The sequence below is a fragment of the Poecilia reticulata genome, chromosome 13 (genome assembly GCF_904066995.2).
Source record: "Poecilia reticulata chromosome 13, P_reticulata-male-v2, whole genome shotgun sequence".
Taxonomy (NCBI): Eukaryota; Metazoa; Chordata; class Actinopteri; order Cyprinodontiformes; family Poeciliidae; genus Poecilia; species Poecilia reticulata.
The window spans coordinates 34,986,812-35,012,797 of record NC_088842.1 but is presented as its reverse complement, the minus strand read 5'-3'; the positions used below and the strand labels follow the sequence as shown (position 1 = coordinate 35,012,797).

The window sequence follows — 25,986 nt, the reverse complement described above, 5'->3', positions numbered from 1 at the left end:
GCTGCTGTTACTTTGGTATAATTGTTGGAGTCTCTACCCGCCCCGGTTGATGCGTTTTTCTGTAGTAGCTTTAATTACTGCTGCAGTTTCTTCACAGGTCTAAAGGAATCTGATCCAGAACAGCAGCTGCTGCTGCAGTTCTGACTAAAACCAGGAGGACGGAGCATCGGCCGGTTCTGAAGTCGTTACACTGGGAGAACAAACTTTAAAATCACTGAACTACAGTAAAGGTCTTCAGGTTCTGGTCTCCTCTGCATCAACAGAACCAGAACCAAGCAGCTTTCAGCTTCTATGCAACACAAATCTGGAACAAACTTCCAGAAAACTGAACAAACATCCGAAACACAGAGTTCCTTTAGATCTGAGCTAAAAACCCAGAGATGCTTTAGAACCGTACTGAAAGTTTGACCAACATATTTGATGATCATTGATGATTATCGATGATTATTGATGATCACTGGTGTCTGTGCAGTAAACTTAACTGACTGGTTGAAACTGTTTGTTGTTAGCGAAGCGGCTGCAGGTCACAGGAAACGAACAAAAAGGACGTCCACTGAGCTGTTTACACGAAACACGACACCATCGCCTTACCTGGCGTCTCCCTGCTGCAGGTGAGCCGCGATTGGCCGGTTCAGCACCTACCTTGACAGCAAGACGTTGCTGTCCATGGGGACAGGAGCCGTCTCTGAGTTTTCCCTTTGAAGCAGAGACAGAAGGCCTCCTTTCTCCTGGTCTGGACCGTTCTCTGGCTGCTCCTGGTCCGCTCCGTTTGCCTCTCCTCCCTTTTCCATGGTGGACAAACCAGCAGCAGCTCCTGATGAGGCGGCAGGTGAAGGAGCTGCAGCTCCAGGTGGAGAAACAAAGCGGAGGCACAGATGAGGTCATGGGTTTTTACCGCTGATGCTCCGCCCTCGACATGTTTATTGTCTGAAGCAGCAACACTTCAACATGTTTCACTCAGGTAAAAGTAGAAAGTGGCAAGAAATCACTCAATTAAAAAATACTGACTAACTGATCAAATTATCTATCATTTAATATTTAAAAATTACATCATCAGACAGACAGAAATATAAAGTTTAGTGGACATTTTTATATTTTAAGGATGGAAATCTGCAGGTGTTTCTGGTCAGTTTTTGTTTTTCATTCAGTGGGAAGAAAATCCAGAAATTTTACTGAAGAGCAAAAATCCTTCAGAATAAAATTCACACAGTTTAAATCACACAATATTTAAAACAAGAACTTATTTACATCATAAACTTCCCGTCAGTCCAGGAGCTGCAGTTTTTACGCCCCGTTATAATTTATCTTCTGTCTTTTCATTGTTGCTAAGCTGCCTTTGCACCAACAGTTAAACAAGAAATAGTCCCTTCAAAACAAAAGCATCTCTGCTCAAACAGGAAGTTAATTATATTTAAAACTAATTAAAGGTGAAGTAGGTTGAGACCGTCAGGATTATTAGTCATTTGCACATTGAAGTCAACATTTAATCCGAATAGTTACTGAAAAATGTGCTTATATTTAATATTAGTCTACTGTAAGTTATCTTTTATAAGAACAGTTTAAAATAACTTATCTGGATTTCACCAAAATACAACTTTAAAAAAACTCCAAGAAAATAAAAAAATACAATTTCTGAAAAAAGACAAATCAGGGCCACTGAAAAAAGGGGTAAATTTTTGCTTTTTCAGAAAACAAATTGAGCATTTCTGAGTTTAATAAGTTGAAAATTTACCAGAAAAAAATCTTTAAAAAAATTATGTTTGTTTCACAAGTCAAAAATGTTGACTTGTGAAATTCAAAACATTTCCTAAAGTCAACATTTTTAAAAACTGTAGAAAGTTTTTTGTTTTTTCTAGGAAATTCCTGAGATTAGTCTCAGATTTCTGGGGTTTTTGGCAGAATCTACTCGTTTCCTGTCCACATCGTGTCAACGTGAGGGACGCAGCAGGTCAGGATGCTGCAACGCAGATCCGGGCCGCCAGGGGGCGCCGTTGCTCCTGACTTCAGATCCGGGATCTGGGGTTACAGGTGAGTTAATTACTTACGTTACCTGAGTAACTTTTGGGAAGCGTGTTAATCTAAGAGTAGTTTTACTCTCCGGCACTTTTTACTGTTAAGTAAAACTTGTATCTGCTCTGCGCCAATCAGCTGCTTCCCTGAATAAAACACTGAAAAAAACAAGTTCCTGAAAAAAAACAAACTGTTTTAACCAAAAACACGTTTGTCTGTTTGATCGGTCAATAAATACACAGTAAATAGAATATATTGACACTGGAAATACTTTGCTGTGCATTAACATGTATGAATTATTTATTGTAATTATTAGTTTCAACGGTTTTATGTTGTGGATTTTTTTACTCATCTGTTATTTTATTATTCTGAAGATGCTGAAAGAAACTTTGCCACAAAAAAATAGATAAAAAAAAAAACAAACTACAACTCTTGTTGATGTGATCAACAATAAACTAACATCTTTAGCAAATAAGTCGTCCATTCAGTCATATTTTTGTGATAAATGTATAAATCATTTGTCTTTAGTAAAACAAAGGCATCGAGTTTACAAACTGGAAACTAACGAGTGAGTCAGAGTTCATGTGAATTAAACAAAGTTTAACTCACATGTAAAAGATATTTTACAGGTGAGTCCTTTGTTGACGTTTTCTCTCCATCACAGGATCTGAAAACACAAAATCTAAAGTGTTTTTGTTTTAGCTTTTAGTGCAAATATTATTCTGAAAACTACTTCAGTTTTAAGTCAATAATTCCTTAATATTGATTAAAAACTACTATTTCCACTGGAAAATTATTTCACTTATAACAAAAGAATTTTCTCATATTATTGGTGAAATAATCTGCCAGTAAAACTGATAGTTTTTAATCAATATTAAGGAATCATTGACTTAAAACAAGCTCATATATTTGCTGAAAAGTTACTTGTAAGATAGTTTTGTCTTATTTAAAGTGCACTAAGATAGTTTCACTGAAAACTAGACGAAATGCTTTGTAAGATTTTGAGTTTTTGCAGTGTATTTGTCGGGATTCCGTTTGTGTTTCTGTGTGAGTGCTGCATCTGTTCCAGAGAGGATCTTTGTTGGTGAACCCTGCGGGGTTTATTAACTCCTTCGTGTCCGGAAACTCAACGCTTCCGTTAGGAATCGTTTCCGGTCCGTTTGGTCTCGCTGCCAGATGAGGGAAAGTTTTGACTTCAGGTTGTTTTTTTAAACAGTCAAAGTTTTTAATAAAAACATAGAAACGAGACAAAATGGCCGATCATGCTAACGAACCGCTCCTTGGTTTTATCACACTTATCTGGAGAAATTTAACAATCTTCCTGCTAATCTGACATTCCGACTTTTTCTCTTTATAACCTGTTCATCTGTGTGCAAAATAAACTTTGACTGGTTTTTTCCTGACTCTCTGAATGCTGAAACTTTTAAAGGACTTTAAGTTTTGCTTTAGCTCTTCTTCTTCTGTCATGTTAAAATGTAACTTTGAGTCACCAGCAGCTTTTATTTTGTCTTTCAGGTTTAAGGAACTGGCTCCAAAATAAAAGTCTTAAAAAAAAATGTAAAGTTCAGTTTTCTGTCACTCATTTAAGAGAATAAATCTCTTTTATTTTATCGATTCATCAGAGTAAAATATTCCAATGGTGATTATAACATATGACAAAGATCCGAACCTGATTATTAATAAGTTAAATATTGGAAACTCATGATGTCACAGCTGCTTTGAAAACATACATATTTTCAAAACGTGTCTGTATTTCCTCCCTCATATTTTAAATATTGTCCTAACTCAAGATGAATGAATGTTTACATATTTGGATCAAAACAGAGAAAATAGAAAAGAAAATAAGTTTCTTGGTTCCGTCACAGACTGTCTGAGTTTTGCTGATAAATCGTGAAGCGGCGCTGAAACAGTTTTCAGCTCAGCTCTGGGTCGTTAACGCTCAGAGTAAAAAGACTAAAACGTCTGAATGTGAAGAAATGTTTACGAGTAACAGAGATTTATGGAAGGAAAAACCTGCCAAATGTTTCATTTTATTTATTTCAAACATGTTTTAAAAACACCAAAACAAGCAATGAGTAAGCAATCATACATAAAGAACAAAATAATTATCTTACTGAAACGTTTCTGTTTGAAAAGGAAAATTTAGTCTTGCCCTTTATCTCAGTTTTATGATATTACTTACTAACTCAGTAATGATCAGAAACTTGTAATTAAAAAAAGCATGTTATAGTTCAACATACATTAAATTACACAAACTGATAACAAGAAAACCCACAGACCCACTGATAGGTTCTCAACCTACATAAAAAGAACCTGACAACATACGAGTTTTCAAACCAAGCTTTCATGACGGGAGAAGACGCAGCGGCCCGCTTGCTGCAGCAAGCTGACCTCTGCAGCAAGCTGACCTCTGCAGCAAGCGCCCGCAGCTGGAAGCTGGAATTAAATCAAAAGGTTAGCAGGTGATTTACAGAAGACAGAGGAAACCATCGTCACCTACCAGAGCTGGATGACTTCACCCCAAACCAGAGGATCCTTTCCAGCCCACAGCAGGAGGATCAGCTTTCCAATATGTGATATATATAAATAACTGCTATTTTTGGTGTTATGGAGCTGTATGGGTGCAATAAAACAATACATACCCGTTTTATGTGCAAACTGCACTGGGGAGGGTGAATTACAGCCACACCCCAGTACCAAGCAGGAGCTTCCAGTGGTTTTCTAGATGTAAACAATTCAAGTCAAATACTGAATTTAGGTCTTATGCTGAAGGAGAAACATTACTTACTGATGTTAGAGCTTTAAAACCTGCAGGCTACCCAAGTGACCTTCCCACTGACGTGTGACCAAATGCCAGCATCCAGGTGAGAGTCTGTCTTTATACTCTCCACCCCTCATGAGGTGATTAGGGGCCAGGTGTTTTGAATATTGGGGAAGGCTTCTTCCTGCTACACTAGCCAATGATTTATCTTCCACTAAATAATTCACGGTTACAGATGCTGTCAGACACAAAACGTTTTTGTAACATTTGAGGAGCTAAAACTTCCTCAATCAGGCTGGACTTTTAAGTAGCGCGTCTCGGTGGAGATGCCTGAATTATTTGGTAAATTAACCGTGAACCTCTTCCTGTCAGGTTCTTGTTATCGCCATCATGTTGCGTGAAGAGAAAGTGTCCCTTCAGTGCAGCCTGCGCTGCGGCGAGCAGCTCCACGTCTCCAGAGCCTCCGTCCACATCCACTGGGATCACTTCGGCTTTCCGTACGGGACGGCCGACGTCTCCTGCCCGCTGCCGCCGGCCTGCCGGGCGCCGACCCACGTAGCCGTCACGTCAGCGGCCATCAGGAACCAAGGTACCGCAGCGCCACGGGGTTTTCCGTCAGACGCGGTGATGAAAGTTTGTTTACGTGACATTTAGGAAGTTAAATTCACTGGTAAAAGACCAACTGATGGTTTATGAGCGAAAATATGTGCATGTGGAAAGTGAAACATAATTAACCAGAGTTAAACTTTTGGTTAGAAGTTTTACATCCTGTGATGAATTGCTTTGGTGTTCAAACATTTTATTTTATTTATTCATTTCAAACAGGTTTTTAAAAACAAGAAAAAAAAAGCAGGACAGAGAAAATATGACCCAGAACAAAATAATTTGTTTACCACAACTTTCCTGTTTGAAAAGGAAGAACTGAACAGTAATTAATCATGAACCGTATCTTAATTTAATGGAATACTAACTGACTCAGCAATTATCAAAAATGTTTATTAAAACCATGTTAGCATCTGTAAAGATGTAAGAAGAGGTGAGCTGATCGATCCGAAATATCCATACTTTAATTTCAGATTCCCTCATGAAATTCTATTTTTGTATTTTTATTTTTTTCTATTTTTGTATTTTTATTTTTATATTTGTGTATTATATTTTTATTTTTGTACTTTTATATATTTCTGTTTTTGTACTTTTATATTTTTGTATTTTTATTTTTTGTACTTTTATATTTTTATATTTGTACTTTTATATTTTTGTAATTTTTATATTTTCGTACTTTTATATTTTTGTATTTTTATATTTTACATTTTCGTATTTTTATATTTTCATATTTTTATTTTTATATTTTTGTATTTTTATTTGTATATTTTCATATTTTCGTATTTTTATATTTTTAGTTTTATATATTTGTATTTTTTATATTGCTTTCTGGCAGCTGAATGGAGCCTGCAGTTCATTTATTTTTGCCACATTTCTAGAAATGAGAGCTGCGCCTCTTATCACACTAAAAAATAACAACAAACTTTAATCAAAACTTAATTTAAGGCTGAATAAATTTGAGTAGTTACATATTTTTAATTACATTTCTAGGGTTTAGCTAAATAAGTAAAAGACAAAAAACACAAAACCCCCTAAAGATCAGAAGTTTGGTGCTATATTACACTTAAATAATTAATACTGTATTGCTGATATTGGCCCTGTATGCACTTGGTATCAGACAAATACCAAAATATGTAATCTTGCAAAGAAATGTTAATATCTATTCACATTTAATTCTCCTTTCTTGCACATTTAACACTTAGACATCTTGACAGATAAAGCCGCCATCGTTAGCCAGCAGGTTGGCTAGCAGGCAGCCGGATCTCGCTCGCGTGAGGCTCGTTTGAATACTGAATGCTGATTGGCTGTTTACTAGCCGCTGAGGGGTGAATACTGAATGTTGATTGGCTGTTTACGAGCGGCTGAGTAGTTTCAGCTGCAGTCAGACAGACAGACAGACCGCATCCTGATCGGCAAGGTGCGCAGCAGAACCTGAGATAAAGGAGATGTTCCGTTATTTGTGGCAAGTTTCATTTGAGGGGGCAAAACGTTTGTTTGAGGGGGCACTGCCCCCTTTTGCCCCAGCGTATAGCCGGCCCGAGTTCCGTCGCATTTGAGGTGACGAACAGATTTTCCGTTGTTGCGCCGCTAGTCTCGTTGGCATGGCAACCCAAGCGTTGCCATGCCAAATGCGGCTCGGACTCATGTCTCCTTACCCCAGAGTGTTTTGTTTTGTTGATTATAATATTAGCATGTCCTGCTGGACTTATTACTAGGTTTTAACTAAAATTAGGCCTACATTACTTGAATAATAACATAAAGTGGTAAACTCTTGATTTAATTGAAGAAGGGAGGCCTGTGGGTTTTGGAGGAAATTTGGAAACGGGTCCAATGTTTCGTGGTATTGTATGTTCCTTAAGAGCTGTTTGTTAAGTTAAATGTTATATGATGGATGTTCTGCCCTCCAATGTTTTTTTTAGTTAAGAGTTAAGCTTTGAGGCCGTGGCGACAGGGTCTTATGGGTGGGTATAGATCTCGTTTGGTTGTCACTGTCTATATGTTGCATCTTTGAATCGTTGCATTATTTTCCATTTTCTTATACTGTATCTTCCATCCATCCATTTTCTTTACACCCTTGCTGGTGCCTATCTCCAGCTAACGTTCCAGGTGAGAGGCGGGGTCACCCTGGACAGGTCACCAGTCTGTCGCAGGGCAACACAGAGACACAACCATGCACACACACACTCACACCTAGGGGCAATTTAGCCTGACAGTCATGTTTTTGGACTGTGGGAGGAAACCAGAGTACCCGGAGAAAACCCACCATGCACAGGGAGAACATGGAGACTCCCTGCAGAAAGACCGGGGCCGGGAATCAAACCCAGAACCTTCTTGCTGCAAGGCAACAGGTCTACCAACTGCGCCACTGTGCAGCCCTCATACTGCATCTTGCAAATTATAATATGTTTTCTGTAACATGACGAAGTTCCATGTTATAAGCTGGAACATTAATGGACTAAATGGGCAAATGAAGCGTGCAGCCTGTTCAGACCTTCTTCATAGGCGCTCAGTGGATATAGCTTTCATACAGGAATCACACTGAAGATCTGTAGACTTATATAGTGTAGTTAATCCCACCTGCAAACAATATACCTTTTACTCAGCCAGACATCAGCCTTTCTCCAGGTTAGATTACCTATTAGTATCTACTAATTAATTCTCTGTAATTCATAATGTGGCTAATGTACCCTGTTCGCTATCGGATCACAGCATTGTATCGCTCACCTTACGCTTAGAAACATCCCTTCCAAAGCTTCATGTCGACGATTCAATATATCACTGGCCCCGAAAATCAGACGACACCCCTCAGTTCTGCCCATCCCAGTCAAAGTTACCGAGCATCACATATCTCTATATGCGGACGATATTTTACTCTATGTTGGTGACACACGGTCCTCTGTAACACATCTACTATCCATCTTTGATCTGTTCGGCTCACTATCTGGTTATAAAATTAACTGGGGCAAGTCGTCATTGTTGCATCTAAATTCGGTCGCATCAACCCCCCCTTTGCCATCTGGCATCCCAGTGGTGAGCCATTTAAAATATCTCGAGATTGACATCTCTCCCTCTGTATTTCATATAGCTTCACACAACTTTAACCTTATTGAGAAAGATTTACAGCGCTGGTCAAAACTCCCAAATTCTCTTCAAGCCCGTGTGTCGGTAAATAAAATGGATGTTCTTCTGCGTGTTAACGTTTACTCCTCCATGATTCCTCTTGCACCACCAAGGGGTTACTGGGACAGGCTTCACTCTCTCATATCTAAATTCATTTGGAATGGGAAGAAACCTCGTTTGAAATTGAAAACACTTCAAGGAGATAAAACACTGGGGGGCTTAGGTCTAACGAATTTTAAGATGTATTTTTGGCACTAATCTTTGCTTGTATGGTTGAATCCTGAGGCCTGTTTCTTGGAAACCAACTGAAGAAAATCTATCCAAACCATACAGACTGGAGGACTTGGTGTATTCTGATATACCTCCCAAAGAGGCAAAATCACAATTAGAACCCATAATTTCTTCTCTTCTTAGAACCTGTCATTCATCGCTGAATCACAAACACCAACCTGAAACGGCATAAACACTCTGCTATATTTAATAACTTTTCCATCCTCATTGGAAACGAGCCATTTTCCTTCCCTCGGTGGAGAGACGGGGGAGTCAATCTCCTCAAAGACCTTATGAACAATTTGTTCTTTTAGTGACCTGCTAACTGTACGAATGGTTCAAATTTAAAGGTTTATTAAAAACATCCACATCATTTATTTAATTAGAAACATTTTTCTGAACATGATTCATGAAAAAAGAAATCGAGGCCACAGAAAGTCTGGAATTTCCAGATTAATTTCACATATTTATGAAAAAACATCTTCATTGGAATTTCCCATCATTTAAGGCATAAATTTACAACATCAAGACTCTGATATTATATAGTCAGACATTTACAGCAAAACATCTCCCAGATTGAGGGAGTGGATCTAGACGATGTACATCTGGATACTTTCCAAAGTCTCAGTTCTTCAACTTCTGCCATTTTTTGTTGCAAATGAATATTATAGTTTTAATAAACAGCGGCTTGTTTCGGTATTCTATAAGTGTTTTCACCAGTCCCTCCAGCATTTTGTATAAATATTTGGAGATTTTTACTATATTTTGCTAATGTGTGATGCTAGATGTGATTTTTTTATTACTTGCCATTTTTATCACAAGCTACTCGACATCAACTCAGACCGAAGCAGCTGTTGCTTAAACCCAATGTTTCTGAAAAAAATTAGAGAAAAATTAGCAGTAATATCAGAAAAATATGGGCAGTTGTTGATTTTTGTGTGAATTTTGCACATTTGTGAAACACTGGAGGGACATATTTATCACATATGCAGGCCAGAGGGCCACGTTAAAAGCTACTGCGGTCCAGATTTGGCCCCTGAACCTTTAGTTTGACACACGTTATAAGTGAAAAAATCTGAACTGGTACTTTTATCAATATTCAAGGATTGTTGGCTTAAAACAAGCCCCTACATCTTGTTGAAAAGTTACTTGTTAGTTTTGTCTTATTTTAGCGGAACTAAAATGTTTAACCAGATAAAAATCATGGTAATATTTTGTGTTTTTACAGTGTAAGGAGCTGATTGGGTTTGTTCAGCAGCAAATAATTAGCAAACAACCAGCAGCTTCACTTTGCTGTTGGACCCAGAGTCCAGTGAGTTTTGATGCTGGGAACACTGGAACCAGCTGATCCCAATCTGTTGACGATCCAGCCACGCCCACTGGGAACCAGCAGCCCAAACCACCGGCACCCAGAAGGCAGCAGGAGTCGGTGTGAGCTGGGATCAGTTCTGGAGCCGCCATGACTCGAGTTCTGGACCTGCTGCTGCTGAGGAGGCTGCTGCCCAGCCTGACCTTCATCGTCCTCTGCCTCATGCTGCTGCTCCTCATCTTCAGGTGGGTGGAAATGAAGCTTTCCAGCCAAAGCTGGACTCACTGGTGAACGCTGCTGCTGGACTGGGCAGCTCCGTCACTCACACTGCAAACAGTACTAGAGCCAGGGCCGGCCCAAGGCATATGCGAGTTAAGCACCTGCTTAGGGCCTCCAGACCACCAGGGGCCCCGAAGAGCAAAAGCTAACATGACAAAATGATTGAAAAATACAAACTAATCGTTACTTAAAAATGGGAAAAAAATATATTATTTTTAGATTAAAATATAATATTTTTACATATTTTAATCTCTTCCTGCTGTTAGCTTCACCACTATTTTAGAAATATAAGATATTAAACTTCTTAACTCGTTTACTTTGAATTTAGTGTTAATCAGATATTACTTTCAGATAGTTAAAATAATGTGACATTTAAACTCCTGTCTGCTTTTCAAAATCCTATTTTTGTTTAATGTTGTTTTCTTCATCAGTAAAGTTAAAACCAGCAGCCATAATAACGTCGGTACGTTGTTGGCTAATTACAAATGATAGAAGCCATGTTACACAGTCAGTGCAGCTTAGGAACGATAAAGCATCTGGTGTTGACATGTTGGTATTGGGGCCCCAAATGAAAAAGTGCTCAGGGCCCCAAAAAGGCTTGGATCGGCCCTGGTTAGAACATGGCAGCATTTACAATGTGGCACATTAAGGTTTGTATCCAGGAACAGTTAAAAATGTTTCTACCCAAAGTAATCCTGCAGTGACGGTCAGCTGTGGTTCTGTTTTATTTTACCTTATAAATGGACAATAAAATATTTATTTTAGAGTCTTGGGAGAGTTTGTTGGGGCAGACGGAAAATTTAGTTTCTGATTTCCTGAAAAACTAAAATTCTGCTAAACTTAATTTTTCTAGGATTTTAGGATCCTTTATTGTTACCTTTCAGTTTGTTTCTGTTGATCAAACAACAAAATATTGTTGAAATTTCTGGAGAGTTTTTATTTTATTGTGAGCGGTCATCTGTACAGATCGAAAGAAAGAGCCAATAAAAGGGAAGATTTTCTAGCAAAAACTTGGAAATTTCTTAGATTGAAAAGCAGACAATTTCCTAAAACCATAATTAATGTCAGGACTTTTCTAGAGGAAAAACTTTTGACATTTCTGAGTTTTAAAATGTGAAAATTTGTCAGAAAAAATATAGAAATGTTGAGATTTATTGGGAATTATGAATACAGATGTGATTGATAATTGAAAACGATTTGCATTGTGAAACTGATGGACATTTAAATTCAACTCTGAGTTTTTTCAGTGTCTCCAACTCATTTGTCTGATTTTCAGATTTTCCTCTGTAACGTGATTTCATATTAGACATGGAAATTAAAATGTTTCTCTTCTCTCACTTCACATCTTTTAAAAAGTAAAATAAAAAAACACAAAGGAAAGAAAAAATAAATCTGTACATAAAAGGACAAAGGAGAAAATGTAGAGAGGGAATATTACAGGATGAAATAAATCAATGCATAATAAAAAAGAAAACAGTAAACATGTAACAAATACGGAATCTGAAAAAATATTAAAAATGTGACGATAAATGCAGAATATGGGAAAAGGATTTAATAAAACTATTAAATTGGAAATAAAGTGAAAAATTAAATAAATGATTGTTACATTAATAAAAGTTACAAACTGATAATTTATGCCATAAAATATAATCAAAAAACAATTTTTTGTGTGTGTTTTGAGATACAACATTTGGCTAATTGATTACTTTAACAAGCTGTTTGTTTATTTCTGTATTCCTGGTTGATTTTGGCAGGATTAGTCCTCCATAAGAACCAGCCTCACTCACTGAGCGTCTGAACAGAGCGAAGAGTTTCCTCACAGAGTTTGCTTTATATTTAACCGTTTACTGTTGGAGCTATTCTTTATTTTTGGGGTTATTCAGACTTTATTTGTAGGTTAATAATTGTTTTTATCTATTTTTGTTTCTCTTTTTTTGAACGGTGGGTCCGGTCAGTGACTGGTATGGGACCAGTATGCACTGGGTCAGCTCTGGGTTTTTACCTGAAGCAACAGGAAACGATGTAAAGTTTGATCATTTTTGCTTTCTTGTCCAATTGGAAACAGTCATAAAAAGCGACCTTGAAGTTTTGGATGTTGGACGTCTTTTTCACGCAATCGAAGCATCAGGTCAGTGCAGCCGCGCCTTTAGGTCGAACCTTTATACGACGTTTGGTTTGACAATCACTGCCACATTTACATTAAACAAATATAACATGGAAAGTATAAAAAGGGGAAAAAAAGGAAACATTCAAATAATTTTGACGGTTAAATGTCCCTATAAAAAACTATTAGGTGGAACTGAGGCATTAGGAGAGATATTTGACGTAACTGTTAATAATTAACTGAGCAGATAAGAAAAGGCGAGTTTCCCAGGACGTCCTGCTCTGCTTCAGGTGAAAAATTTATATCTGAAAGCGGATCTGGACTCCACGCCTTACTGAGTCAAAGTTCTGATAGTTGCTACCTGGGATCAGAGCTGAGCGGATTATTTCCAGCATGAGCCGCGTTCTGGAGCCGCCGGCGCTGAAGCAGCTGAGGTTTGTGACCTACAGCCTCGTCTTCATCCTCGGTGTCGCTCTGCTGCTCTGGATCTTCAGGTGGGTGAAGCTCTGGAGCCACGAGACGGACAGACAGAGTCGGGTTCAGCTGATGGGATGTAATAAAAAACACAGGAAGCTCCAGTGATTAACTCACCGTAAAATCTAGAAGAAGCAGCAATCTGTTGTAGATTTGCTGCAGTTTTGCTGTTTGGGATCACCTGCATGGCCACTGCTGCAGCAGAAAAACTCAAATATAAACAAAAATCATGAAATGAAATTGACATAAAATGTCAGAAATGAATTGGTGGCTGTTTAGGAACTGATGAAGATGCATTTTGTTGTTTTGAAAAAAAAGTTGGGTTTTATTTCTCAGATTTCTGACTTTAATCCCAGAAGAATTATGGTTTTTATTTTCTGTCTCTAACCCGAGTGAATTTGGAGACTAACACGACTTGATTTCCTTTTCAAACCATCTAATAAAAACCCATCGCTCAGGCAGAGTATGAGGAATGTGATTGGGAAAGATGTTAAAATGATGAAAGTAAAACACAAACAACGTTGCGGGAAACAAAAAGAAAATATGAAATGATCTCTTTACTTAATTCCTGTTGAGCCAATATTATACCTGCTTTCAAAGCCAAATACTGCCACAGTTTCTTCAGATTCCTAATAAATCCATCCTTACATAAATTAATTAAAAAGTAATTTCTCTCTCTATATATATATATATATAAATTTCTTCAGTAATTTCAATCCACTCCTCCTTTTCTGGAAGATCCTGGTTTTCCCGTCTCCTTGTAAATACCACCATTAATTTAGGGAAATTTTGTCTTCAAAGTTCATTTTGTATAAATTTCCTCTCAGACGCGTCGAGTAAAATCACATTAAATATCCAACTCCTGCCAGGAAGGCTGGAGAACCGGAGACTCTGACCTCCAACGTGCTTTTGCTTCATTTTCGAGGGAGAAAAGAAACAACTTTACTGTTTCTCTGCAGAACGACTGACTCCCCAGATTAATGGGCAGCCAGAATTGCTCATGTTTAGAAAAACAGGAAACGTTTAATCAGCTGCTCAGGTCTGTTTAATCCCCTAAATGTCATGAATTTTATGGAACAATGAGGAAAATAACTTATTTACGCTACTATGATTGTTATAGATGAATTATTTATCTCCACTGGCTGTTTCAATTCGTAGTTGTTTAGGCTGATCAGAGAGGTGGAGTATTGATCCGTCTGTTTTTGTTGCTCTGCAGTTCAGACAGGATGTTGCCTCCCCGGATGCTTGTGATGCAGCTGTCGGACGAGCCGGCCGGGGTCCAGAACCAAACCACAGGAACCACAGGTCCACTCTGTGCTTTTATCTGCAGCGATGCTCAGTTAGAAAACAGAGAAAATCAAGAACAGATGCAGATTTTTCATGTTTTAGGGGAATAAAAAATAGATTCCCATTCACTAAAGTTTATGAATTTATCATATTTTTGTAGTAACTACAACAAACATTGACCTTTTTTTTTCTTCAAAACCAAATCTTTTTATATAAGGAAATAATTACCCTCAAATTTTAGAAACTATGATCTGCATATCAGTTTTAAATATGTATTAAAATACATATTTGTAGTTTATCATTGGCCAGATAAAATAAAAAGTTGTCACCTGTAATGAAGGTCTTCATTACTTTGGCTGTACAACAATGAAAATGTGTTAAATGACAAAAGAAAAGCATGTTGAATGATGAATGAAACGGATAGAAACAGATTGAAGCATTTTGTTGATTGTGTGTTTTTATGCAGTGGCATCTCAGCTGGAACTGATGCTGACCTGTTAAAACACAACAAACAAAGGGATAATATAAGTATTGTGATTGTTGGAAATGTTCGAACCCTGGGTCCGAATTCAGGGTCTGCATCCTTCGAAGGACGGATTTGTAGGCCCATTACGTCATAGCGTGGCGACAAGGCCTGTCCGAATTTTTATTTTTTATTTATTTATTTTTTTAATTTTCAAAGAACTTTATTAAAGTTAAATTAGTATACATCAAAAATAACATAGTGAAGTATACAACACAACAGTAAACAGAACAGCCAGGGGTGGTTAGATAAGAACATGCAAAGACGTACAAATTGAAATTGTCCTTAAAGCCTTTTCATTTGTCGATTCTGCTATTGATTTGATATATAGTTCCATATCTTTAATGAAAAGAGAGAAACAAAGTGTTTTATTAGCAAATTTGCATTTATGAATGTAAAATTTAGCAAAGAGTATTAGCAGGTTTATTATAAAGAAATGTTTAGCATCCTTCTTATGGAACCTATAGAAACAAAATAAAACATTTTCCCAGCATAAGGAAACATTCTGTAAAATATGGTCATTAATAAACCTGCTAAAGGCCTGTCCGAATTCAAAGACTCCTTCAAATGCGTCCTTCAAATGCGTCCTTCTTTTCCCCAGATTTGAAGGATGTATCCTTCACGGCCCACGATATCCCATAATTCATTGCGGGTTCCAACTGGAGCGTCAATGGCGGTGAATAGCCACAAATTATTTAGCTATATAACACTTTAAATGACACAACGTGATTTGGTACAACGTTTTTAGGCGAGAATGTAAGTGTGTAAGTCTCAGATATCTGCTCGGTTCATCAATACATCACCTAATTGCTATATTGCTCTGACATTTTCGGACCTGTCTGCTACCGCTGCGTTAGCAGCTAGCTCCCCCCCCCCCCCCCAGCTGGCTGGGCGCTCCGGGTTCGGTACACCGAGAGAAAACGCCTAACTCCTGGCACATTGTTATAAAAACTCCCGCTAGCTTTCCCCAATGAGTGGGAGTTAAACGCCCATATTATTCAGACAGGTCTGGTTGGAAAATGTTTGGTTTATAAAGTATTTCAAAGCAGAGCCCATCGGTTTGATTGATTAATTAAAGTTGAGCCTTCAAACATAATAGGCTTATTTAACGTAATGTTCTATCTGCGATGTGGAGAGCATTATATTTGTTAATTAATAATTTGTATTCCTTGTAGAAAAGTGCAGTACACATTTGAACATCTTAGACTCAAACTAAGACTTCCTTTTTACTAAGGAACATCATTCTTTAATATAAAAGGTGAAGAATAATTTAGAAATCAGTAATACATGACTAAAAAACAAACCTTCGCTCTGTTTTTTTATTAAAGCGTTTTAAAGTGGACTGGTGTGAATGAACCAACACCAATTGCTGCTCCCCATGATTACACCCGATTGATCCCACTGATTCTGTTTTGTTGTCCACTAACCTGAACGTTTCCACTTAGCTTCTTCCTGATTAGCATGTTTTAATGTTTTTCCTCTTCCAGTTCTCAAAGGACAGTCGGCCCATCTGATAAGAGTCAAAGGCTCCAAAACGCTGCTGGTGTCTGCTTTTCTGGAGCATCGAACCAAACCCAGGAAGGTAAGAAAAAAAAAAATCACTGGAATCTATGATGCAACATTAAAACATGCAGCCTGTTCCCATCAGAGCCTGCATCACCAGGCATCTTTACACGCTCTGTTAGAGTTGCACTTCCTTCCATGGGGGAAAAGTTGCTGCCAAAGAGGCATGTGAAGTTGTTGATTGAAATGTGCTGATTAGTTGTCAGCAGACATCTGAGTTCACAGAGGCATGGAGGAAAACGCAGCGAAAATGTGGGCGGAAAAAACAAACTTGGAATTTTCAAGATTAATTTTGCAGATGTAGAAAACAAACATTTAGTAAAAAAGCCAGACATTTGTGATAGAAGGTGACGCGTCCTCTGAGACTGAGCTGGTGAGTTTAGGAGATTCACATGTGAATATTTCTCTGGGTTTGTTCCTTTGGATCAGAACAATTTGTCCCGGCTGCAGAACCGCATTAAAGCTGCAGGATGGAATTTTTATGAACATTTTTTGTATTTCTGTTGAAACTGTCACCATGTCGTTACTGTTTATGAGGCATATAATCAGTGAAAAAATCCAATCTGCCTTCTCCCAGAGTCAGGAGGCGGGTCTTAGTGCTGTCAATCACAGTGCTGTGCGGCGCTGCTCGTCCTTCTCCCTCCTCCCCATTTTCTCTCTGGAAGAAAACGAATGCTCAGGATGGTTAGTATGACTGCCGGTGATGGTGAACAAACAGTTTTCCTGTAACTGGAAGTTGTTTCTCCACCATTAGCAAGTGTAGCAGCACGTGCATGAGGATGAGTGACAACGCTAAGCCCCTCCCCTTGGCTCTTATTGGTTTAATAGGTGCATTTTTCAGATGGGAGTAGTAGCTCGGGGAGGAGATTAATCTTTTCACAGATTATCTGTAACAACATGGTGAGTGTTTTAACAATTATGTAGAAAATATATTTTTCAAAAAAGTTGCAAACTGCAGCTTCAACGCCTCACATGGGATTTGGGAGATAATGTTCTGCTACAGGAAAAAAGAGTGGACTTCCACTTCCATCTTGTAAAATATCCAGACTCAAATCTCCTTAATTTATTAAATCTTTCATTTTTCTCCTGTAAATTTCTGAAATTAAAACGTCAGCTCATCGTTTCTCAACCGGGTTCTCGAGGCTCGCTGCGTGTTTTACATGTTTCTCTGCTTCAGCACGCCTGACTTCCCCTGACGACGGATGAACAGGCTGAAATCCTCTGAACCGGAGGTGTTAAAACAGCAAAACGTCTAAACCCTGCAGAGCTGTGAGCACGAGGCTGGGAAACATGGTGTCAGACCATACCTTGATTTTAACAGTGTAAATTTATGCCTTATATTCTTGGGAGCAGGGAAGGAAATTCTTGTAAATTTGCCACTTTTTGATGTCAGACATTACTTTTTTCTTGTAAATATTTGAAATTTTTCTAGAGATTTTTGGTCCTTTTTTGGCCACTTTTTTATCGCTGACAGAATATTTCCGTAATATTCCATCACACAGTCCCATAAAACAAGAATAACATTTAAAACGACATTTACAACACAAACATAAGATGCTTTACTGGCAAAGCTGAATTTAGCCACTGCAAACAAACACCAAAGTTAATGTTTAATCAGCCTCACTTGTGCAGCTCATTTAAGCAGAAATGAAATTCAAAGTTTACATCATAAAACCATAAAATACCATAGAAACCAGTAAGAGACGTTACATTTATCAAGTGCCGTTGTTCAGGGTAAATATGTTGGTCAGAACTTACGAACAGCAGCTCCAAACAGGTTTTCAGCCTTGATCTAAAGGAACCTGGTGTTTCGGCCGTTTTGCAGTTTTCTGGAAGTTTGATCCAGATTTGTGGTGCATAGAAGCTGAAAGCTGCTTCTCCATGTTTGTTCTGGTTCTGGAGATCCAGAACATTAAAGAGGAACTGAATGCAGAGCAGCTGAGGCGTTCAGTAGATGATGAAGATTTCATGTAAATATAAAGATACAGGGAACCAGAGGAGAACAAAAAAAATCACAGGAACTGGTAAAATCTGGGACGTCACGGGATTTAAAGGTGTGTAAGTACTGGGAGAGAGAATGTGGAGTAAAGGACCTGAGCTGATTGGCTGATTACAGGTGAGAGAGAGAGGGACGGGGGCGAGGGAGAGTCTAACAGTAAATCAAAACTAAACAGAGGAAACGTAATTAAGAATAATTACAGAAGAAATAAACGTAATAAACTAGAATCACTAAGAAAGAGCTGAATGAAAGTAAAATAGAAACGAGGCTCATGGAACTAGATTGACATAAACACCAAAACTTAACCAAACAGTTAACATCCATGTCCAAATGTTTGTTTTTCTGTTCATCCATCCATTTTCTTGCACCCTTGTCCCTCAGTGGGGTCAGGATGTGCTGGTGTCCATCTCCAGCTATCGTTTCGGGCGAGAGGCGGGGTCACCCTGGACAGGTCGCCAGTCTGTCACAGGGCAACATAGAGATACACAGGACACACAACCATGCACACACACACTCACACCTAGGGGCAATTTGGAGAGGCCAATTAACCTGACAGTCATGTTTTTGGACTGTGGGAGGAAACCAGAGTACCCGGAGACAGTGGCGCAAAAAGTGGGTATGCAGGGTATGCAACGCATAGGGGCGCAGCACCAGAGGGGGCGCCAAAACCCCGTCTGGAGGGGGCGGCGCGCCGATGATGTTTTCCCTTACACTTAGCTTCTTCACCCTGACGTTCCTTACCTCGGAGGGGGGGTCTATGTTTTCGCATCCACCTGAATAATGTGTAGTTGCGCCACTGCCCGGAGAAAACCCACCATGCACAGGGAGAACATGGAGACTCCATGCAGAAAGACCGGGGCCGGGAATCGAACCCAGAACCTTCTTGCTGCAAGGCAACAGCTCTACCCACTGCGCCACTGTGCAGCCTGTTTTTTTTTTGTTTTTTTTTTCTGTTTTTTTTCTGTTCATTTGAATGATATTTAAAAAGTTTTTCTGCTGTGAATATCCGATTGTTCAGTTTTCTGAGATGTTTCATGGAAGACGCATTAGATGATTTAATCTACTTTATTATCCTGTCAGGTTCTTGTTATCGCCATCATGTTGCGTGAAGAGAAAGTGTCCCTTCAGTGCAGCCTGCGCTGCAGCGAGCAGCTCCACGTCTCCAGAGCCTCCGTCGACATCCACTGGGATCACTTCGGCTTTCCGTACGGGACGGCCGACGTCTCCTGCCCGCTGCCGCCGGCCTGCCGGGCGCCGACCCACGTAGCCGTCACGTCAGCGGCCATCAGGAACCAAGGTACCGCAGCGCTGCACGGGTTGCTATGGCAACGCAGGGGGGAAGCATGCAGACCAGGGTTTTATTTCGGGTAACCAGGTGGAGGGGCCAGGAGATGCAGCACGACTTTGGTTTGTTAGGCTACGTTCACACAGCAGGTCTTTATGCTCAGTCCAATTAATTCTTCCATTTTTTAAAAATGTGGTTGTGATCAAACGTCTGAGCGGAGAGAAGCACAGCTTGAGCAGCGAAAATGTATTTGGTAAAAAGTCTACTGAAGCAGAGTGCCTGATCAAATTATAACCTTTTAAAAGTTACATTTTCAGGACTAAAATGACAATAATTCATACAAGTCACACAAAAAACTAAATTGGGCAAAATATTTTATTTTCCAAATCGGTTTCTTTCAATAAAAAAGTGAAGAAACTTTAACAGAATCTGCAGGTCTGAGTCTGTCTGGTGACTTTCTGCTTAAAACATGTTTGTTTTCAATTTTACTCAAGTGTAGGAACACTTAAAATAAAATTACTCAAGTAAAAGTAAAAAGCACAGAGGAGTAAAAATATTCCTAACAGTAAAAAAAAAAATGTAACTAGTTACTATCCTCCCAGCAACCCTCCCGACCCCACTGAGGGACAAGGGTGTCAAGAAAATGGATGGATGGATGGATGGATAGTTACTGTCCTCCTCATAGACAGTGGATCAGTGGATCCATCCATCCATTTTCTTGCACCCTTTTTCCCTCAGTGGGGTCGGGAGGGTTGCTGGTGCCTCTCCAGCCAACGTTTCGGGCGAGAGGCGGGGTCACCCTGGACAGGTCGCCAGTCTGTCGCAGGGCAACACAGAGACACACAGGACACACAACCATGCACACTCACACCTAGGGGCAATTTGGAGAGGCCAATTAACCTGACAGTCATGTTTTTGGACTGTGGGAGGAAACCGGAGTACCTGGAGAAAACCAACCATGCACAGGGAGAACATGGAGACTCCATGCAGAAAGACCCCAGGCCGGGAATCGAACCCAGAACCTTCTTGCTGCAAGGCAACAGCTCTACCAACTGCGCCACTGTGCAGCCTCCATCAGTGGATCCGTTTAAATTTAAATTTAAATTCAGCAATGAGAGCCGACGGCATCGACAGCGGATCAAATTAAACGAAGGAAGCTGATGAAAGAGAGCGTAGCTAACAGCAACAGGCTTTGACTGCAGTCTGTAGAGAAGTGTGCTTGGATTGTGATGTGATGCGTTCACTGACTCAGAGTAATAATTGTAATGTTCAGCCCCTGTTTACACCTGGATTTACTGTTTGGTTTCTTCTGGTGCCGAATTCCGACTCCCGTCTCACATGAATGACGTAAACGTTGGATGAAATGCGACATGACCGTTCAGACTGCAAACACTTTGACAACTATCGGAAATGTATCTGATTTAGTTCAACATGGGGAAGTGGCACGATTAAAAAGATCAGGATTAGGTCGGATACCTGCAAAATAAAAATGGGATTTAGTTGATATTTGCCTGCTGTGTAACGTAGCGACGCGGAGCTGAGCGTCGTCTGCGAAACGTTGGATATTGAAACGTTGTCTAGAGAAAGAAGGTAGCTGGTGAAGAGAATAGAGCCCTGAGGCACACCTCAAGTGATGGAGGAAGGGTGGTGGCCATCTTGGCTATTTTTGAGGAATATTGTCTTCTCTCTCTTTGTGGGTTAGGTGAAGCTGACCTCGAGTTTTTGGAGGTTCAGAATCAAAAAGCGCTGAAAGTCTTTCCGTACAACTTCACCAGCTGTTTCTCCACCATGTACAACTACACCAACATCCTGCAGGTAAAGTCAGTCAGTCAGTCAGTCAGTCAGTCAGTCAAGGTCATTTGTTTGTAGCACATTTTATCAACAAGGCAGCTCAAAGTGCATTGAAACACATTTTAAGGTGACAAACAGCATCATAAAAGTTCAAATCGAACCAAGCGAAGCTAATTCCAAACCAAAGATCATTTTCTGCACCACTGCTTTGTAAATGAACTCTGTTGTAACTCCAGGGTGACTTTTACAGTGCAAACTGTGTTGCAGCTGGTGCAGACGGTGGAGATGCTGCAGTTGTTGGGCGTGAACAGAATCGTCATCTACAAGACGAACTGCAGCAACGAGACGCAGCGCGTCCTGGACTACTACACCGAAAAAGGTCCAGCACGCTGACTCACACCTCCATAAACACGGTTAGCATAACACGGCGCTTGGCTTAATATTTAATATGTGAAAACGATGCATGAGTTAGAAAACTAAAACGCCTTCAAAACCGTTTGTGGAGAGGAAACTTATCCTCAGTTATACTTAATATTCTGTTTTTAAAATGGTTTGAATTTTTAGTTTTTACTTTGTTCTTTGCTATGAGAGAAGATGCGACACGGACAGCCTGCAAATCCTTTGATAAAGCACATTTAAAAACCACTTTAGAACAAAAGAAGCCTGAAAACAACTCAGAGGTTGAGGTGGAAGTGACATCATGACGCCACAGGAAGCTGGGAGACGATAGAAGCATAAATGATGAAACGACTTTTATTCTGACAGTCAGTCCAGATGCAAAGTGTCGGCTTTTTGCTCCTGATCAAAACGGCTGTTTTTATTTTATCTCGGTGAATAATTTAGCAGGAGTCTAAAAGAGTGGATGAACGTTTTAATGGTGTGTAAATGTGAGACGTCTCAGAAGTCAGATCCATGAACACCGAGTTGAACGTATTGATTATTGGTTTAGATCGTGTTAAGAAGTAGCTCTAAACTGATGATTAATTTTATTACAGTGGAAATATTTGAGGGAAAATGTTTTGCTTTTCTTTTTGGCCCTTTGATGACAACATTGATAAGTTATTTTCAAATACACAACACATTAAAAGATATTCTGCTGTTTGGGTTTATAAATGAGTTTTTTTTCCTTTTAATTGTCTGAGTGTAAACTAAAAGCAGCCGTCCGTCTCCAGGCCTAGTGGAGGTGATTCCTTGGTCTCTGTCAAAGTACCTGAATGTTTCTCGAAGAGCTCGTCCAAGTCAAAGTCCTGGTGACCTTCACTACTTCGGTCAGATCCCGGCGCTCAACGACTGCCTGTACAGATCGATGTACCGGTCCAGATACGTGGCGCTGCACGACCCGGACGAGCTCATCCTGCCGCAGACGGTCGACAGGTACTGAGAGCTGACCCGTCCAGGTGACATTTACCCTTAAATATCTAATGGCATCAAGTTACTTCACTGTGTTTAACTGGCTCTTCACCTGCAAGATCAGCAAAAAGTATTTCATGATTTTGAAGTGGCAGAAAAAGGTTTCGTGATTCTTTTTCAAACATGATGTGATGGTGATTATATTGCTCAAAGGAAGTTTAAGTTGTTTGATCTCCCAGCGTGGATGAAAACGGGAGAGAAAGTTTATTTATGCAGCAAAAAGCAGAACAACAAATCCAAGAAAATATGTTCAAGCATATCATGTTTCCCTCCTCACCTGTGGGGGCGCTACACCAAGAACCGCTGAAGGAAACGACATGAAAACCTCTGAGGACACTGAGCACAACTTCTTTCTTCACTAAAATGAAATGGTGTCAGATATTATTAATACGACACGGGAAAGAAATGGAAATTCAGCAACTACAGCCAATTTATTATGGAAGCATCAATCATAAGATATAATTCAACCACTTATTAAATATTTAAAAGACACAAAATGAGGTGTATGTATATAATATAGTTATTTTAAGGTTTTAAAGATACATTTCTGGATAACGTCTTCGTCCAGTTGATGGCGGTAATACACCAAGCCTGTAAACCATAGAAGAAGAAGAAGATATTAGGGGTTGTAGGATTTCTCTTTAGCCTTTGGTGAAAAACCACGGGTCGTTTCTCCTGATGGCGCTAAGCTAACAGGTTTGTTTTGGTTTTATTTACCCAGAATGCCCTGCCCTGTATTCCACTTCCTGCTTTTGGAGCGATCTTTGGTCCGCTTGGCGTTCACATACGCATTCACACCAAACCGGAGTTCACTTCAACCGAACCCAGACCGAGGTTTGGAGGGCCAGAGGTCAAAGTTTGATTAGCATTCACACCTCACAACCGAACCGGACTTTCCAGGCAAACGGACTGGAGTCTCCTGCAGATAGAAAACCCAAACGGAGGAAGTGAACTAATTGATGTCAACATTTCTCCATTAAACGCGTCTACAAACTTCTGACCAATCACACAACAGCTGCGAACTATTTTCACCATGCGATTGGATCAGTGAAGCTGATTTCGTAGCTCCTGATGAAACGTAGCAGATCTTTGAGTTGAGTCACGTTTTATGACGCGATAGCCACCTTTGTGTTTTCCCTCCTGTTCCGCCTTTTGAAAGTGTTTTACTGATTCGGACCTGCTTCCTGCAGCTGGTCGCAGCTGCTGCCGCTTCTGGAGAAGAGACACGGCGTTGACCGGTGCTTTATCTTCGAGAACAACTGGTTCCCCACCGAATTCACGGTGCGTCCTCCGCCGCCGAACGTCCTGCCTGCGTTGGGCCGCTGGCGCGACGTGTTCGGGGTCAACATCCTGACTCACCTGTACAGCGAACCTGTCCAACCCAAACCCGTCTTCAACAACTACAAGATCATCACCAACCCTCGGTCCGTGTTCGTCGTCACCGTCCACGGAGTCCTGCGGTCGCAGAAGAACTGCGCCTGGGTGGACAGGAAGACCGCCCGCATGTACCACACCAAGTAAGCCAGCGCTGCACATCGACCTGCCAGAACAAACGGATTCACCTTTCAGCTGTGAACTGTTCGACCTTAAACAGCTCACCTGGACATCAACCAAATCCTCCCCAAAGTTGGTTTTGGTTGAATTTGTCCTTAAATCGTCCCAAAGAATTTGTGATTCTGATGATTTTATGCAACTTTTCAGTTCAGGTCAGATGAACTTTATTGTCCCTAAAGGACAATAAAGAGACAATTTGCTTTGAAGATAAATGACATCAAGATAAAACAATAAAAAATACACAACATCCATACAGACCATTTAATTACCAACACAGTTTCTTTAAGCTTATCTCAAATTATTAATGAGGCTAACGAGGATAAATGTAACTTTCTGTTACATTAATCAGCCTGCAGAGCGATGAAGAGGATGGCGGCCTTGGCTTCCTCGTTTCTCTGGTTCTGCAGATTTGAACGGTTGTGGAGGAGAGAACCAGACGATGCTGTTCAGCGTTAAAACGACTCAATAAAACCAGAGTTAAACATTTCATAAAAACACTGTCAACGTTTAAACTACTTGATTTCCGAGAGGTTATTGCAAACCACACACAGCAGTAATGGCATTTAAAATCAGGAATATTTTTGCGTTGCTTCGTATGTTTGAGCGTAAAATGTGACACGGATCCCATTTCCGGACGTTTCCCTCTGTTCCTGCAGAGCTCGAGGACAAAGTGGACTGAAAGCCCAGCAGCTGGTTTATGACGGCCGGCTGCTGAGCTACAGCGGCCGCCTGACGTCCGCCGTCGACGCCGTCCTGAACGAGACGCGGCTCCTGCCTGAGTGAGCCGGTGGCGCAGCGCTTCTGTTCACGTCGTCAGCAGGAAGGACATTTAATCAATTTATATGGACCATATGTTTCTGACTTTATATGTTTCTGTAAATTAAAGCTATTTCAAAAACACTTCATCTTTTAAGTGAAGATAAAGCTGGAAAAGGCCTTTTTATAAAGAAACAATGAGTTACAGTCTGTTCCTGTTGAAGGACGATCTGAGGAGACAAACGGTCACCAAGCTGAGACGTCAGACGGATGGAAGGACTTCATGGCTTAGAAATTATTCGTTTAGCGCAGACCAGGACATTTAAAAGTATCCAACAAATTAAAATCTTGGAGAGGAGAGGGAGAACTTCCTCACTTTTCTCCAGTTTTTAATTTAAAGTGTCGGCTGGTGAGAAATCAGACATTTTTCCAATGAGTCGCATCCTGGAGCTGCCAGGCCTGCAGAAGTCCTGGACGTTTTGCTTCATCATGACGGTTTCCTGTGTTGTGCTGCTCTGGACGATCAGGTGGGAGGAAAACACGGAGATCTGCTTTTCTACAGACAAAACGTTTCCGCTGATGGGGAGTTTTACGGGGTTTAGAGGCCCAGTTGACGGCGTTCAACTAAAAACCTAGAGGTTGGAGTCCTTGTCAAACGGTGTTTTTGACTAAAGTCCCAGAGGGTTGGAGTCCCAGTTAAACGACGTTTAACTGAAGTCCTAAAAGGGGTTTTAATGTTTTTATCTTTTTTTAAAATCTCTCTTACTGTTTCTTTTCCTCACCATTTATTCAATGTCACTTTCTGTTTTTATTTTAATTATGTAAAGCACTTTGAAATGCCTTGCTGCTGAAATGTGCTATACAAATAAAATTTGATTGATTGATTGA

At 40.0% G+C, this 25,986-nt stretch overlaps 2 protein-coding genes across 6 annotated transcripts in view; one reads left to right on the top strand and one right to left on the bottom strand.

The window, feature by feature from the left end:
- Positions 1–1,841, bottom strand: part of LOC103475235 (transient receptor potential cation channel subfamily V member 1-like) — a 15,668-nt gene extending 13,827 nt beyond the window's left edge. The window contains exon 1 of the mRNA XM_008426703.3: positions 643–1,841. Within this exon, the coding sequence (XP_008424925.2) occupies positions 643–791 (149 nt within the window). The 5' untranslated portion in view covers positions 792–1,841. The remainder of the gene's footprint in view (positions 1–642) is intronic.
- The window catches only part of LOC103475240 (uncharacterized), a 26,774-nt gene extending 788 nt beyond the window's left edge, over positions 1–25,986 (top strand). The window contains exons 2-12 of one of the 5 annotated variants that reach the window (XM_081614336.1): positions 1,857–2,028; positions 5,144–5,360; positions 9,993–10,318; positions 14,147–14,235; positions 16,228–16,322; positions 19,383–19,599; positions 21,290–21,402; positions 21,646–21,757; positions 22,551–22,752; positions 23,979–24,305; positions 24,999–25,986. In XM_081614336.1, coding sequence (XP_081470462.1) covers positions 10,224–10,318; positions 14,147–14,235; positions 16,228–16,322; positions 19,383–19,599; positions 21,290–21,402; positions 21,646–21,757; positions 22,551–22,752; positions 23,979–24,305; positions 24,999–25,125 — 1,377 coding nt within the window. In that variant the 5' untranslated portion in view covers positions 1,857–2,028; positions 5,144–5,360; positions 9,993–10,223 and the 3' untranslated portion in view covers positions 25,126–25,986. Of the gene's footprint in view, positions 1–1,856; positions 2,029–5,143; positions 5,361–6,694; positions 6,837–7,000; positions 7,336–9,992; positions 10,319–12,555; positions 12,951–14,146; positions 14,236–16,227; positions 16,323–19,382; positions 19,600–21,289; positions 21,403–21,645; positions 21,758–22,550; positions 22,753–23,978; positions 24,306–24,998 lie in introns of those variants that run through there. The other 4 variants (XM_081614337.1, XM_081614335.1, XM_081614338.1 and 1 more) reach the window with 4 other exon arrangements.